Source organism: Peromyscus californicus, unplaced genomic scaffold (assembly GCF_007827085.1).
Source record: "Peromyscus californicus insignis strain IS unplaced genomic scaffold, ASM782708v3 Scaffold_5__1_contigs__length_169319896, whole genome shotgun sequence".
NCBI classification, from domain to species: Eukaryota; Metazoa; Chordata; class Mammalia; order Rodentia; family Cricetidae; genus Peromyscus; species Peromyscus californicus.
The window spans coordinates 15,595,216-15,610,545 of NW_026294573.1; the positions used below are offsets into that span (position 1 = coordinate 15,595,216).

At 51.7% G+C, this 15,330-nt stretch overlaps 2 protein-coding genes across 3 annotated transcripts in view; one reads left to right on the plus strand and one right to left on the minus strand.

Annotated features, from left to right (window-relative positions):
- Pla2g2c (phospholipase A2 group IIC) overlaps positions 1 to 15,330 on the minus strand; it is a 29,477-nt gene that overhangs the window by 12,930 nt on the left and 1,217 nt on the right. The window contains exons 1-5 of one of the 2 annotated variants that reach the window (XM_052717434.1): positions 9,101 to 9,291; positions 8,694 to 8,778; positions 5,284 to 5,384; positions 2,726 to 2,870; positions 992 to 1,095 (exon numbers count right to left, since the gene is read on the minus strand). In XM_052717434.1, coding sequence (XP_052573394.1) covers positions 992 to 1,095; positions 2,726 to 2,870; positions 5,284 to 5,323 — 289 coding nt within the window. In that variant the 5' untranslated portion in view covers positions 5,324 to 5,384; positions 8,694 to 8,778; positions 9,101 to 9,291. Of the gene's footprint in view, positions 1 to 991; positions 1,096 to 2,725; positions 2,871 to 5,283; positions 5,385 to 8,693; positions 8,779 to 9,100; positions 9,292 to 15,330 lie in introns of those variants that run through there. The other variant, XM_052717433.1, reaches the window with a different exon arrangement.
- On the plus strand, positions 9,326 to 15,227 carry Ubxn10 (UBX domain protein 10). The gene is made up of 2 exons (XM_052717430.1): positions 9,326 to 9,417; positions 13,711 to 15,227. The coding sequence occupies exon 2, from the start codon at positions 13,726 to 13,728 to the stop codon at positions 14,566 to 14,568; it is 843 nt and encodes a 280-aa protein (XP_052573390.1). The 5' UTR covers positions 9,326 to 9,417; positions 13,711 to 13,725; the 3' UTR covers positions 14,569 to 15,227.

Genomic DNA, 15,330 nt, shown 5'->3' on the forward strand with positions numbered 1-15,330 from the left:
ACGATGCCCTAAGGCTTGGTGGGAGTTCAGCTGTGGCATGTGAGGAGCAAGAAACCACCTACTGGGCTGGAATTACACAGCTGGGCAAAGGTTCATGCCCACAGCCCTCACGCCCCATAGGTTAGACTTGGGCTCCACATGCCCACACCCTTAGCTCCAGGACACACTCCTTTTGAGCAGACATTCTGTGCACTTGCCCACCCAATCTCTCCCTCTTCCCTTCTGCACAGTGTCCCACTCCCAGTCACCTTTCTGTCCCTATCCACCGTGGTTACAGTGCACAACACGCAGTCGCCCTTAGCAAATATTTGTTCAACGGAATGACAGCCACAAAGCCTTGTTAACACGTGACAAAAAAGGGGTGGGGGCTGGAGTGATAATTCAGTGGTTAATGCACTTGGGAGGACCAGAGTTCAGACACCCAGAAACCAAATGCTGGGTGGGTCTGGAGCCCCTGCAGGCAGAGACAGGATCCCCACAGTAAGATCATCAGCCAGCTGAGGGTTTGCCTGAGACACTCTGACTCAATGAATAAGGTACAAGAGTGACAGAGGATGAACCCTAACATCAACCTCAAACCTCCACCTGCGTGTGCCCACCTCCAAGTACACCAACACACGTACAAAAACATACACACATGCATAGCACACACATCTGAAAACTGGGTGGGTGGGGTAGGGAGGAATGCTCTCAACAGCCAGCGCTGCCTAGGGAAACCGCAAAGTCAATGGACTCCACAGCCAACAACTCTTTACCGGCCCATAGTGTAGGGCGGGCTCTGGCTCCCCGGTTAGAGCTGAGATTCAGTGGCAGGCAGGAGAGAGCAGGCGATACTGTGCAAAGACTCTCTCCAAGAAGCTCTGACTCTCAGACATGCCCCCTTCCTTGCTCTCAAAGCACTTGGGAAAGTCTCCTTCCCTAAAACGATCAGTGGGTTAATGAAGTGACTCAGCCCAGGTCACACCGTCTCCCTACAGGGAAGGCTACTCACAGGCCACAGTCCCGTTGACAATGCTGAACTGGTAGCCATTCAAGATTGGCTGGCAGCCATCCTCCTTCAGACTGTGGTAACAGCAGTCATGAGCCCAGCAGCACCTGGGGGTGGGGAGAGGAAGGTGAGGAGGGACTACACCTGTGTGTGGCTGTCCCCGGGGGGAGTCAGTGAGAGGACACAGGCTGCCAGCTGGGACTTCCAGCTTCCCTGGCTTCCCTGGGCCTAAAGGCACCGGAGCTGGGGAGGTGAGTTACTGATACACTTGTCCTTTACTGGACGTTTCCATGTGTACATGGGCTCTTGGCCCTTCGTGGCCCTGGGCTAATGGTGTACGGTTTGGGATCTAACTTTGGGCTCCAGCAGGCAAAGCACAGGTGGGTGGAGACAGGAGGTGGATTCAGAAATGAGCGGATCTGTGTTCCAGGCCAGGCTCTGCCGCTTTGCCTGGGGGTGATGGTGGCTGAGCAACTCTTTTTTTTTTCTTTCTTTCTTTTGGTTTTTCGAGACAGGGTTTCTCTGTGTAGCCTGGGCTGTCCTGGAACTCCCTTTGTAGACCAGGCTGTCCTGGAACTCACAGAGATCTATTTGCCTCTGTCTTCTTTCTGAGTGCTAGGATTGAAGGTATGAGCCACCAATGCCCAGCTAAGGCTGGGCAACTCTTAGTCTGGGATCCTCTCTGTGAATCCACCTCAGCTCTAAGGTGGGTTACAGTGGGGATGCTCCTCCGATATTTACTGTGAGGGTTGAGGCTCATGTGTAGATGACCTGTTCAGTGTTGGGCACATACTGTGCATCTCACAGGGGCCAGTGGCCTTCCATGTCTCCACAGCTAAGCCTGGGGCTCAAGTTCCATATATTAGACCCTGCTGTAAGGGATATTTCCCTTCTTATTCCTTCAAATGGGAAAAGACACACACTATCCAGTCTCCCCACTGTGCCCCCTCCAGATTACAGTAACGTCCACTTTTTATAGAAGCCCACACCACCCACCCCCAAATCCTTAGAGCTGTCCTGGAAGCCAACTTCGTACTGTGTGACTGCCTCCAGATGGACAACTTTTTCGAACTGGGCCACTTGGCTTCTCTCCTAAAATATGGAATTAGGTCTGGGAGCTGGCAGGGCAGTCTTACTGGGTCCACAATCCAAAAAAAAAACAAAAAAACAAAAAAACAAAACAAAAAACAAAAAAACGGGAGCATGGGAACAAAGAGTACCTTTGCCAGGTGAATGGGAAAGGCTTCCAGATCTCGGCTTGTACTGTGTAAGGTTAGGGCCCTTGATTGAGAATATCAGGATGGACCTGGGGTGTATCTCAGTGGTATGGCTGTCCAGCAGGGATGGGGTTCTGGGTTTCAGTAGCACATGGTGGCACATGCCTAGAATCTGAACACTTGGGAGGCAGAGGCAGGAGGCTCCAGAGTTCAAGTCCAACCTGGACTATGTAGTAAGTTCGAGGCTAGCATGAGCTAGGAGCTAAGACCCTGTCTCAAGGTGGTCAGCACACAAGCCATACCCAGGACCTTAGGCATACAGGGCCCTGGGCAGTTACTCAGGTCCAACAGGGAAAGGTGATTCAGTTCTGGCTTCCCCAAGACTCACCCTGCAACCCCTTTTCAGTCTCATGCTGCCTTGGGATTGTTTCTTCAGGATTCCTACCCCCCTCTCTCCCGGCCAGAAGCCTGGACTTTAACACAAATGCAGTAAGGGGCTAGGCTAGAACCTGCGCATCACCTGTCTGTGGCATCCACAGGGACTCCTCTGCCCCCAAGCCCACAGTAGCAGCCGTATCCGTAATAGGAGAAGAAGGCGCTGCGCCCTGTGATGTGTTTGACCATCCTCTGGAATTGCCAGAAGCTGCTGAGGGTGGAGGTTGTCCCTGCCAAGGAGAAAGCAACAAAGGAGAGCAGCCTGAGGACCCACAGGCCTCGCTGGAGTGCTTGCAGTGGGCAGCACAGAGCCCTTGCACAAGGTGGACCTCCTTCACAGGGTAGAAAAACAGGATCAGTGTTACTCCATCACTCAGAAAGTGTCTCGATAACCAGGAGGAGGCCCAGGCTCCCCAGTTGTCAATGGTGCTCCACCACCATCCATGTCTGACCAACATTAACTGGGAAAGCTCAAAGTCAGCCCTCCCTCTAGGCAGCATCAGGCATTTACAGTCTCCCAGGAGAAGCAAAACCCGGGGCTAGGAAATCAGAAAAACACCTTTGATCCAGTCTGTAAAATGGCACAAACACACAGACCCATGAATTCTTATTAATTTTAATAGACAGGGTCTTCTCTTACTACATAACCCTGGCTGGCCTGGAAGTCCCTGTAGAGACCAGGCTGGCCTTGAACCTGGGGAGATCCTCTCCTCTCTGCCTTCGAGGTGCTGGAATTACAGGAGTTCAACAGTAGACCTTTTTACTTCTATAAACTGCTTACAGACACACACACAGAAATGCATACAGAAGGGTGGTTGCTGGCGTGTCCTCTAGAGTCTCCAGAGCAGAGCACTGGAAAGCATGTACCACATGAGGATGGCCATCAAAGCGTATGTCTTAGGAATGTACCACTTGTAATAGCTCAGCTCCGGACAGTGAGATTGAGGCAGATGGAGAAAGAATCAGGCCACATTCGTTTAGCATACTTCCATGTACCTTTTTCACAAGCACATTGTGGTGGTTTGATTAAGAATGGTCCCATAGGCTCATATGTTTGAATGCATGGTCACCAGGGAGTGGAACTGTTAGAGAAGGATTAGGTGGCCTTGCTGGATGAAGTGTGTCACTGAGGATGAGCTTTGAGGTTTCAAAAGCCCACACCAGGCCTGGCCCCTCTTTCTCTGCCTGCAGATCAGGATGTAGCTCTCAACCATTTCTCCAGCACTGTGTCTGCCTGTCTGCATGCTGCCATGCTCCCTGCCATGATGATAATGGACTAAGCCTCTGAAGTTGTAAACAAGCCTCTGGTTAAATGCTTCCCTTTACAAGAGTTGCCTTGGTATGGTGTCTCTTCACAGCAATAGAACAGTGATTAAGACACATGTATTATTTTGTTACAGTATTTTGAGTGTGTGCATGGTGGTGGTGATGGGGTGCTTAGAGGAATGTCCTCTAGAGTCTCCAGAACAGAGCAGTTGTATCTAGGTGCAGAAAAGTACTAGTCCCAGAGAAGGCTGTACCTTTGTTACTATATATTTTATGGTTTTGTTTTGTGACCAACTGAAAACTTATGTGACCCAATCTGGCCTCAAACTCATATGTAGTCAAGGATGACCTCGAACTTCCAACTCTCCTGCCTCCACCTCTGATTACAGGCTTGTGCCATCCTGCCTGGCTTTATACAGCGTTGGGGATTGAATACAGGTTTTTGTGTATGGTAGGCAAGTGCTCTACCCACTGAGCTACGTCCCTAGCCCTGCATTTGATCTTTTAAATTATAAGCATATATGTGGTTTGTGCTAAAAACACAGCAAAAGCACGAACTCAAAGAAGGAAAACAGTCAGAGTGACGGGAGGTTTTCTCAAGCGCCCTCCCACCTCAGTGCTGAGTTAGATGCCTTGACCTGATTTCTCAATCCTCCTGCCTCCACTTCCCAAGCACCGAGATTACACATTGGGCATGATTTTGAAAACTGCAAAGCTCATTAGCAACTTGGAGAAAGAGGGAGACCTAATTTTGATATGACTGACTTACAGAACCCGAGTCACTGCAGCGTGGCTGAAACAGCAGGAAATTGGTTTTGGACCAACAGCTAACACAGGCTATCAGCAAAAGACTGAGGCGTTTTTTGTTTGTTTGTTTGTTTGTTTGTTTAACAGCCCTCTGACGGGCCCCAGGAAACCCTTCAGATTGCACACTTCACTTGCAGAGGTACACAATCCAAAGCCCCAGTAGCAGTGACTCAGTTTGACTAAGTAGTCACTAGACATCATCAGGATGCCTTCACCAGAAGAATTACTCCAGCTGGCTGGAATCATGCCCACCGTTTTATACGGCAGCACACACAGCTTTAAATAAAGGTTACCAGAATGGGAAGGAAGAAAGCCTTCCAGACCAGGAGTGCTGAGCCCACAGCTAAACATCATTTTTCCAGTATGTGGTCCATGTCCTTGGATTCCAAAATGTTCTGTGAGGGCCCAACACCGTGACCAGCCCATCAGACAGCAGAACCAGAGGTAGGAGAACTCTGGAGGGAGCCTGGTTCTCTCCTGAGGGCCTTGTACCCTACCTTCCCTCAATGCCACCTAAGACACAGTCAGAAAGATGGCCTCCCGACACTCACTCAGATGGCTTATACTTACAGCAGAAGATAAAGACGATGAATACAGCAATGACCTTCATTCCCAAAGAGACCAGGAGGTCCAGGGTGCCAGGGTTCCACCTTCATCTGCCAGTTCAGCTCCTTTTGGGGGAGGAAGTAAAGGAAAAGTACAAACCACCAATACAGCCAAGGCCTTTGGATACCCTCAGCACAGGGCTCCAAGGGATCTTTGCCAGACCTAGTGACGTCTGACTATGCCACCCGTCCTGGCACTTTGACCCAGATGTAAAATGTAAGAACGGCTCAACCGTTTGGAAATGGTGAACACTAATGGTGTCTTTCTTTCTTTGGCAACACTATCACTCTGGTTGTTTTTATTTTTGGAGGAGTCAGCAGCCCACAGGGCAGTGGGGCAGGGGGGAATGTGTGTGGGTGCCTGTCCCTTCATGGAGTGGCTCCACGATCAGCTTTCTTTCAGTTCAAGTATTCTCCACCAGCCCCATGAGACAGACATCAGGCTGCATCAGACTGTGAGGAGTCTGGGCGAGGAAACAATAGCTCAGCAGAGCCTGGAGAGACTCTGGCAGGTCCAAAGCCTCAGAGAAGTTTTCATGCAGTGGTGAACTTTCCCAGGAAGACTTCAAAATGTCAGTCCTACCGCAAGAGCCCTGTGAGAGCCCACCTGGTGTCCAAGCTGCTTGGCCTTCTTTGGTACAACTGGTGGATGCCGAGAGGCTGGACCCTGACCAGGCTGGTCCTGGCCAATCATCATTTCAACAGCTGTACAAGTTTTTCTAATTAGGTTCTGTCTCTATGGGAACCTGACAAAACCAGGCCCAGGTTGGAGCTACAAAGAAAGGACTCACATCTTTTGAAGCAGCAGGGTGATGAGACTCCAGATACAAAGGGGCCTAGGGTGTGTGCCTGGTAATGAAATCCAGCTGAAGTACCAACTGTGTACTCAGCTAATGAGAAGATCCAAGGGAGGTCCAAAGGAGGCTGCCGAGCTGACTACAGGTAAACAGAGACTAGGCATAGACCAAGAGCCCCACATGGGCCTTGACTTCATCAACTGTATCGCAGCCCAGCCCAGCTGCTGACTTTGGCATTCCACAAGAGGCAGCATCAGTAGAGAGCCGTGAACTCTGAGTCCATGCCAAAGAGAGTTGGAGCTCTCCCAATATTTCCTGTCAGCGAATCTAAGCCCCAGGACCCCGAGCTTCCCGTCTGTGGAGTCAATGACCTTTGTCTTCTGCGGCGCCAGCAAGATCTAGACGCTCTTGGTGTAAAACCATTTGGTCAACATGGGGCCAAGGTGAGTGACAGTTCCATATATTCTAACAAGACAAGAAGTGTCAATACACACTTGGACATGTTCCAATGAGATGCAGGAAGCAATGAAACAGTACAGTACATCAGTGGCTCCATTTTATTCTCCAGAAACTTCTCTGCTGAAGGTCTCTCAGGAAGCTGATTTCTCAGGAGCTATGCAGAGCCATGCAGCCTGTTGGCCTTGTTACCAGATTATAATTGGGCATGTTATCACAGACCAGAAGGAACTAAAATACTGCATGGGGGGGGGGACATGGTCAGGAAAGGACTTTATAGAACAGGTGACTTTTAAGACGGGCCTTGAAGTATCAAGCAGTTTGGATTCACTTTGAAGAGGGAGAAGGTAGGACAGATGCGAACCAGGCACTGGAGATGAAAACGCCAAGGGCCCATTTGGGGGACAAGCTGGCTAGAGTCCAGGAGAGAGCTGGGGAGTGGAGGCATGGTACAAAGGAAGATGGGTCCTCGCATTAGCAGACGGGAGTACGGCCTCCAGCCATTTTCCTGAGAATTTAGTGGATGTGTGTGCATGTTCAGCCCAGGCATCAGAGGGATGTTCTTTGAAGATGCTCTCTGGTGCAGGTCAGGAGATAAAGAGAGGGACTAGCTGGCTGTCTCTTTCCCACAGGGCTGCATCACACCATGCCAGAGAACAAAGACTTATGTGCTGCTGAACACGAAACGGACCCCAGGCATAACCAGCATCTCACCATGCTCCAGCAAGAGCACACGCACCTCGCTCGCACACAGTGGGGGAACCACGGATTGAAACTGATGCCACTCCCAAAGGGTTGCATAATTCTTAGGTGATATTAAAATAGCTGGCGAAGGATCTACTTTAATCTCTTCTGAGTGGGCGCCGAAGGGCTGAAGAGCATCGCCTGGAGACTTCTGACAGGATCATTAACGAGATGTAAGCCAGCGACACCACCATGTGAAACCACCAGCTTCTAAAACTGCCAGCGGTACCTCTCCGGGGCCATGATGCCTCCTGGATATCCAGAGACAGAATTCCCAGAAAGGAGGCCAGCCTAGCCCAGGCCCTCATCCTAGGCTAAGTTCTCTACCAAGGTCAGCAGCATCCTCTCTGAGATGGGCTAACAGTCCATCGCTGAAATGAACCCCTGCCTGCCAGCTCCTAATAAAATGTGCCATTGGTACCAATCTCATCATATGTAATCCCATCCAGCTTATGTCTGCTCTCCTACCCTTGGCTCAAACTATACTGAAAGTAGTATTATTTATAACCATCAGCGAACAATGTGTCTTTCTGACCCAACTGTGAATGTGCTGACAAGGGTTTCGAGTTGTACTCCTATCAAAATCCCACCCCTATACATGCAGGACAAAGCAGGTAGCAAATATGTGGCCATACTGTTAAGTAATGAATCTGTGGTTCCTGACTGTCTACTAGTAACTTCTAGCAGTTCGAGCACTAAGTTACCCTGAGGGTCTGGAGCACAGTCCGCTTGGGACTCCCTTTAAAGCCAGCTTGGAAGGAAGACTTCATTAGATTGGAACAAAGACAGGGAGGAATTGGGCAAATGAAGGGACAGGGCAGGCTGGGGAAGAATCTTCAAGCCAAGGGTTCAACAGAGCAAGGGTGTTGAGCCTAGGGAGGGCGCGTGTAGGTGTGGCCATGGTCGGGAACCAGCGGAGCACCATAGAGGCAGTCAAGAGGGGACAGAGTCAGAAGTCAGCCCCTTTCCACTCCAACAGGCCAGAGGCAAGAGAGCAAGGATGCAGAGGCAGGGGGCTTGCAGGTCTGACAGCAGACAGCTATGAAGGCTTCCATCGATGATTTCTGTTTTTCTCGACAGAGGGTAGGAGAATATCATCCCAGAGGGAGGAGGGAAGGCGGAAAGCGGGGAGTGTTTGGAGGAAAGGCAAGATTTGGAATAGCCATTGGAGAGGGCAGAAGACTGAGGAGAGCAGACAGAAGGCTGGCCAGGGAGGGCTGAGGGTCTGACTGATGTTGGAGACCACACAAGTGCCCTGAAATCCATTTGGGTGACTTGCCATGATATCTTTAGTGCTTGGTGTGGGTGGACAGATTCCAGCTAAGGCTCCATTCACATGAATGGGATGGAAGGACAGTAGGGTAAGGGGGACTCTTACCAACAGAATGGCTGAGGTAGTGGACCATAGCTTCTGAGCAGGGTGGAGGGAAAGGAGACAGGCTGCGGGACTCCGAATCTCAAGGCTGTTGGAAAACAAGGTAAAGTGGCTGGAGCTGCTGACCGTGTAGTTAGACCCTTAAAGGAGATGGGGGGGGGGGTGATCACAAAACCCAGAGTGTCCCCAGAGTGGGAGTGGGTAGTCTCTTACTCCCCCATGACGATATACCCTAAAAAAAAAATGAAAACAAAAAATCACACTCGGACTCTAAGGGGTTCAGGAATGAGTCCCACACCCGTTTTAAAATGAGGACACTGACAGGTTCAGGCCAGCGACAGACAGGGATTTGATGCTGGTCCCCACCCCACCCCCACCCCAGGGCAAGGTTCCCTTTCCCATGAACGCACTCTCCCCAGAGAGTCAGGCCAGGTCAGGAAGAGGAGAGAAGGTGTCAGAGGCCCAGGCCCAGGGCCCTGTGGCCTCCATGGGGCAGGGCCACACCAAGGACCTGCGTCTGGAATCCTTGAACCAGGGACTGCAGGCCCCCTGCTCTCTGAGCCCTGGCTCGTCCAACTTAGTTTACGCAGGCCGGCCCAGGCCAGGCAGGTTCCGGATCCCACCGGAAGCACGTGGCGCCCCACCCCTCGGCGGTTGCCACGGAGACGGGGCTGTTTACCAGCTGGTCGCAGCCAGGCACAGGAGGCGGATGGAGCTGAGCTGCGAGGTGAGAGACCCACTGTGGGTCCCCAGAAACTGAGAGCCAGGCCTTTTGAAAGGACTTCCCCAGAGGCAGAGCCAACCTGGCCGGAGCCTGAGTCTGCAGCAGCCAAGGAGCCCTCTGGGAGGGGCATATACCAGCCAGTCAGTCCCTGGACGCAGATCCAGAGAGAGACAAGGGGATCGGGGTCATGTGCAGAGGCCGGAGCTGGAGGGAGCCTCCCGCAGTTCCATGCTCTTTCCCCAAGTCTGCCCTCATGCTCCAGCCCTTCCTGCCATTCCCTGACACCCCGATTCTGCACTTTGAACTTTGCTTCTAGGCCTGACGGACCGTGGAAGTAATAGAAGCCTCAGCCCCATCCCCTCGCCCGCCCTTCTATCCTGGAGTCGACCCTAGTTCCCTTCGCAAAGCTTCCCTCACTTGGTGGCTTGTGGTTTCCCGCATCCTAATCTCTGGTTTGGAGTAGCACTGGGAATGGTGTCAATCTTGGCTCTCTCCATCCCCGGGGTGGTTCCTTTACATAGTTTAATTTTGTAAGCCAGGCTGGGGACTAGGGGGTGGCAGCAGGGGGGCGGTAGTAACTGATAAACAATTTTAAAAGACCAATGCACATGGATGTGTCCTGGTATATGGTAGCAGATGGTTTGTAGGTGGTTATATTTTGCTGCTTTGGCTGTAGGTTTAGATTTGGGCTGTGAAGTAATGTGATCTGACCCCTTGGTGGCTTGTGGGCACCATTGGAAAACAACAGGAATCTTGGTTTATTTTCCAGCCAGTGCCCCTTCCTTCCTGTTTGTGTGGTGATAATCCTAAGGAATGGGCACCTGCCCTCCTGGCAATGTCTTGGAAGTGGTGCCTAGTGTTTTGTTTCCTGCCTCCTAGCAGACCTCTGCCTCCTAGCTATTGTGTTTAAGTAAACAGGCCACTTGCCTCTCCTGCTGGCAGCCTGACGGATGGATGGATGCCTACGCCTAGATCTTGTCAAATCATTTTGTGGTTGAGTGTCTGCCAGACCTAGAGGTGGCGAAATGAGCCAAGCCAGGATTATGCTGTCGTAGAAGCCTGGACTGAGGGCACAGGCAGAGTTGGGGACCCGGGGTTTGACTGTAAGGGCTCCATGGATACAGTTCTCCAAACACCTGTTTCCCGCAGCATCCTGCCCTTGTTCTGGGTGGGGGTGGGAGCTGGTGTTCCCTCCATGTAACAGATGGTCTCTGCACTGGGGAGGAGGCAGTGGGTTATAAAAGCAGGTTGGATGGAACGGTTTTACCTGAAGGAGGTGTTACTCTCTAAATAACCATGAGTGGGCTTATGAGAATTAGTCATAATTGAGGTTTTTTTTTTTCCTCTTGAGATAGCTTGCAGTCATGTTATCTTATGGCCAGGGTGTCTTGACTATGACACCCCCTGAACATGGCTAATTATATAGAGTACCAAGAGGTATAGCAACTTCATGCACACACTCAAGTTTGACTGTTAAAAATAACCCAGCAGAGCGCCTGTGAGAACACATGACTCTCCTCATCAAAGTTGTTAGGAGAGGTTTCTAAGTTACCAAACTTCCCGACAGTCAAACCTTCCCCAGGCATGTGTGGGTGTTGGAAGCCAAGCCTGCGATAATTCTGTAGAAGCTGTGGCAAATTAATAGCTGAGCCCAAGTGAGGAGCTAACCTTCGTCGGCTCAGCTGGACAGCTACAGCTTCCTCCTGCCACTCTGAGCAAGAAACTCATAGGGAAAAATGTTCTTCATAGTTGATCAGAAAATAAATGAAGCGGACAAGGAGATGGGGATGTATTTCTGACGCCAAAACTTTTTGCTCAGGCAGAAGTCTCTGGACTGCCTGCTGCCAGAATGGGCATGGAGGATGGAGAAGGGAAATGGAGGAAGGTTTGGGTTGTGTATAGAATGGGACAACCACAGAGCCGCTTAAACCGTGAAAGGGGGCTGAGAGGATGGCTCAGTGGTTAAAGCACCTCCCCGAGGACCAGAATTTGGATCTCCATAACCCATGTACATGCCTGATGGGTGTGGCAGCTCACTTATAATCCCAGCCCTGGAAGGCAGAGACAGAATCCCCAGAGCAATCTAGCAAGACTGACCATATGGGTGAGCTTTGGGTTTGACTGAGAGATCCCTCCTCAGTGAATAAGGTGTAAGAGCAATGGAGGATGCTTTTCACTGGCGTCAACCCTGGGCCTCCATGTGTGCATGTGTACTTGCAAACACACGTGTGCACAAATATGCAACACACACATATACACACACATGTGGCAAACGGGAAAAGACAATTAAAATATGAAAGGGAAGGGAACCTTGCCTGAGATTCCGAACAGCAGGCTGCCAGGATATTTAGAGGTAGCCTGATTTTGGTTCCTCGTGGTTTGGTAGAGAACTGGCATAGAGCAGCAAGGGTCACATCTAAGCCCAAGGACTTGGCACAGCCCTGTTGAGGACTGGTTATGGGAGGAGCTTGGGGGAAGTAGGTCTGAGCTAAGTGAAAACGTGCCATTGGAAGGAACGATTGACTCAGGAAAGGTTTTCTAGTTTTGAGGAAACTGCATAGGAGGAGTGGAGAGGGTAGGTTTGGGGGCTGGGGTCTCCCAGCTGGTTAGCACAGAGTAGGAGAGTAGGAGAGCAGCCATTACCAATAATACCATCGGGGTACGCTCTACAGCTGGCATGTGAAGCCACGTGTCCAATGAATGTGGCCTGATAATGTCATATTGCAGCGTCAAAAGTTGAACATTCCTGTTGAAGAGAAACAGGGAAAGCTTCGCTCTAGAGTAACAGAAAGAAGCACAAGACAGGCGTACAGCCAAAGCAAAGCCACACCCGTCCATCTGATCCTGCCCAGGACTGTCCTGCGGAGGCAGAGCTGCCTGGTCGCCCCAGACTGAAAAGTCAAAGTAGATGCTCACTAGGTCTTCATGGGGAAGCTAGCCAACCCCTTGTCCAGAGTCTGAGCATCTCCTGTGAGTTCTAGCAGGTGATCAGGGCAGCCCCTGTTCTCCCTGCCACCCAGCCAAGCTGGGGAGCCATGTGCCACGTGACTTGTGTGGAGCACAAGTGAGGAAGGCAAGATGAGGAGGGAAACAAAGTAAAGGCTAACTGTGGACTGAGAGGGAGGGAGAGCCGAGGGAGGCCTGCAGCAGAGGGAGACTGGGAATTCCAGAGGGTGTCGCGTCCACAGGGAATGTCAGGGCAGACAGTGTCCCTGGTAGAGAGAAGTGACCTGCTGTTGAGTGTCCTAACAGGGTTCCCTTCCCTCTCTGAGCAAAGGCAGCCAACCACCCCTAACATTCCAGCCTCTGCATCTGAGGTCTGTGCCGGCCACTCCCTAAGAGAGCTTCCCGCCCTGAGAGCCAGCCAGGACTTGGAAGCTTGGTTCACTCTGGTTGCTGTAGGAAGTCACCAGGGCCCTTTTGTCCCCCTGGACACTTTTCTGTGTTGGGGCCCAGTCAAACTTCACCGGAACACAGCACCCCCCATTGAGTGTGCTGTCACGCTGGTCTTGTGCCCGCACCGCAGACAGAACTCAGTCGTTGCAAACATATCTATGGAAAAAGTCATCTGACCTGGACTCTGGTTTGTCATGTGGCTTGTTCTCTCGGGGTGGTCTTTCTGCTCACTGGCCCTTCTCCATGAGAGTGAGAATTAGTCCCTTGCCTCAGTCATTCTGGGTCATGTCTTCTTTTCTTTTCTTTTTTTTTCCTTTTCTTTCTTTTCTTTTTTTTTTTTAAAGATTTATTTATTATGTATACAGTGTTCTGCCTGCATGTGTCCCTGCAGGCCAGAAGAGGGCACCAGATCTCATTACAAGTGGTTGTGAGCCACCATGTGGTTACTAGATGGTTGTGAGCCACTATGTGGTTACTAGATGGTTGTGAGCCACTATGTGGTTGCTGGGAATTGAACTCAGGACCTCTGGAAGAGCAGTCGGTGCTCTTAACCACTGAGCCATCTCTCCAGCCCATGTCTTCTTTTCTTATCACTCCTTGAAAATATCTACAGACTTGTGGATTTCACCCGTTGCTCTCCTCACTTTAATAATTTACGTTCCAAGGATTTTGGTTCACTGATCTGTTCCAAGAACCTGTAGTGAATGAGTGAGTCACAGCTGCCCCCCCTCTTCAGATGTCAGAAACTCAGAGAATGGTCCCATACTCTGGCCCATTGATGCTTACCCCCCCCCCCCCCCGCCCGCCCCCGACCCAGTGGGCAGTAAATGGCAGAAGAGTGAGTCTCAGTGTCTCAGGAGCTTAACCCCTGGCTTTCTCTGTTTCCTCCTGCCTCCTTAGGGGTCCTGAGAAGCAATGGCCACAGAAGCCCCTGTGAACCTAGCACCACCTGAACGCAGCACCGTGGTCGGTACCTCAGCTGACAGCTTCATCTGGCAGCCCAGCCCACTCAGGATGCACGTCATCAGGCCCAAGTCCGCCAAGGGCCGGAAGCGGCCGAATCTGCACAGACCTCAAGGCGTGGGTGACGGTTCTCCCAGTGCGCTGTCCGCTTCGCCTCCACCACGTTCCTCCGGGTCCTCGAGCAGCCAGAAAGCAGGAGGCTGTGCACCCGTCTCCCCATCTCCGGGAGCCCCTGATGAGATGCCCGAGCTGCTGCCTCAGGTGCTTGTCGGCACCACCTCATCTCTCAATAAGTACCCAGTCCTCCCTTCCATCAACAGAAGGAGCCTGGAAGATGGGGCTGTGGACACGGTGGCCAGGAAGGCCAGTTCTCTGCAGCTGAGTAGTGTGCAGGCCCTTTACCAGGAGGAGGCCGGCACCACTGTAAAGTCAAGCCAAGAAGATTCCCGAGCCCAGGTCTGTGCCTTAGAGAAGAAGTTCATCATCCGAACCAAGAGACAGAGTTCCTCTGGGTCCTCAAACATGGAGGAGCCAACAGAGCAAGAGCCGAGGCTGCTGCTGGCCATCAGGTCACCCTCAGGCCAAAGGTTCGTGCGCTACTTCAGGCCCAGTGACAATCTACAGACTGTCCTCGCAGTGGCTGAGCAGAAAAACAAAGCCACCTACCAACACTGCAGCATCGAAACGATGGAGGTGCCCAGGAGACGTTTCTCTGACCTCACCAAGTCCCTGCAGGAGTGTGGCATCCTCCATAAGTCCGTGCTGGGCATCTCCCAGGAGGAGGGAGAGGGGTGACCTTGAGCCCACAGCACCAGGCTGGGGCCCCAGGTCTTTGAGCAAAGAGAATGTTGGGCGGGCTGCAGCCTCCCATACAGCCTGGTTTCAAGCGCCACATGAGCCCAGTGAAGCTCAGACCCTAGGGCCTTGTCTGTATAGCATCATCTGTGGAGGCAGGGACACATCTACACGTGGGCTGAGCCCCCTGGGAAACTCCCTTCTAGCCCCACATTCCACCACTGCAGCCACAGGGGAGTTCTATGGCTGTTCCCAGAAATGACTGTGGCCAGGACTTCTCCTCCCAGAACTGGTTCCTTCTGGAGCACCTGCTGCCCGGGCAGTGAACTCCGGGTCTCTCTTGAAGCCAAGCTTTTGCTTCTCTGTATCTGACACGAGATTAACCACTTCCCAGAGAGGATTCTAGTCTAGCAAATAACCAGGGTTTAGGGGTCATGGAACTGACATTGTGTTTCTTGCAGTATGGTAAGAAACAGGCTGTGGGTCCGGTGTTTGGAAGCAGCCTCCCTCCTGAGCTGCAGGAGTGGGGATCCCCGGGGATTCCTGTGGGCGTGAGGCAGCAGCAAAGCGAAGAACTCTTCTGCTGTCCCCCAACACACATACAGTTCTCCAATGTCCTAGAGCTAGCCCGAATAAATTGCCTCTATAGTCATGGGCTAGCCAAGGCTACTTTTGAATGGACTGACTAGGTTGGCACTTCTTGGTAGCGCCCGTCTACAGACTTCTTCCAAAATGGAAGTAAAATGCAAAGTCCTCTGTTGT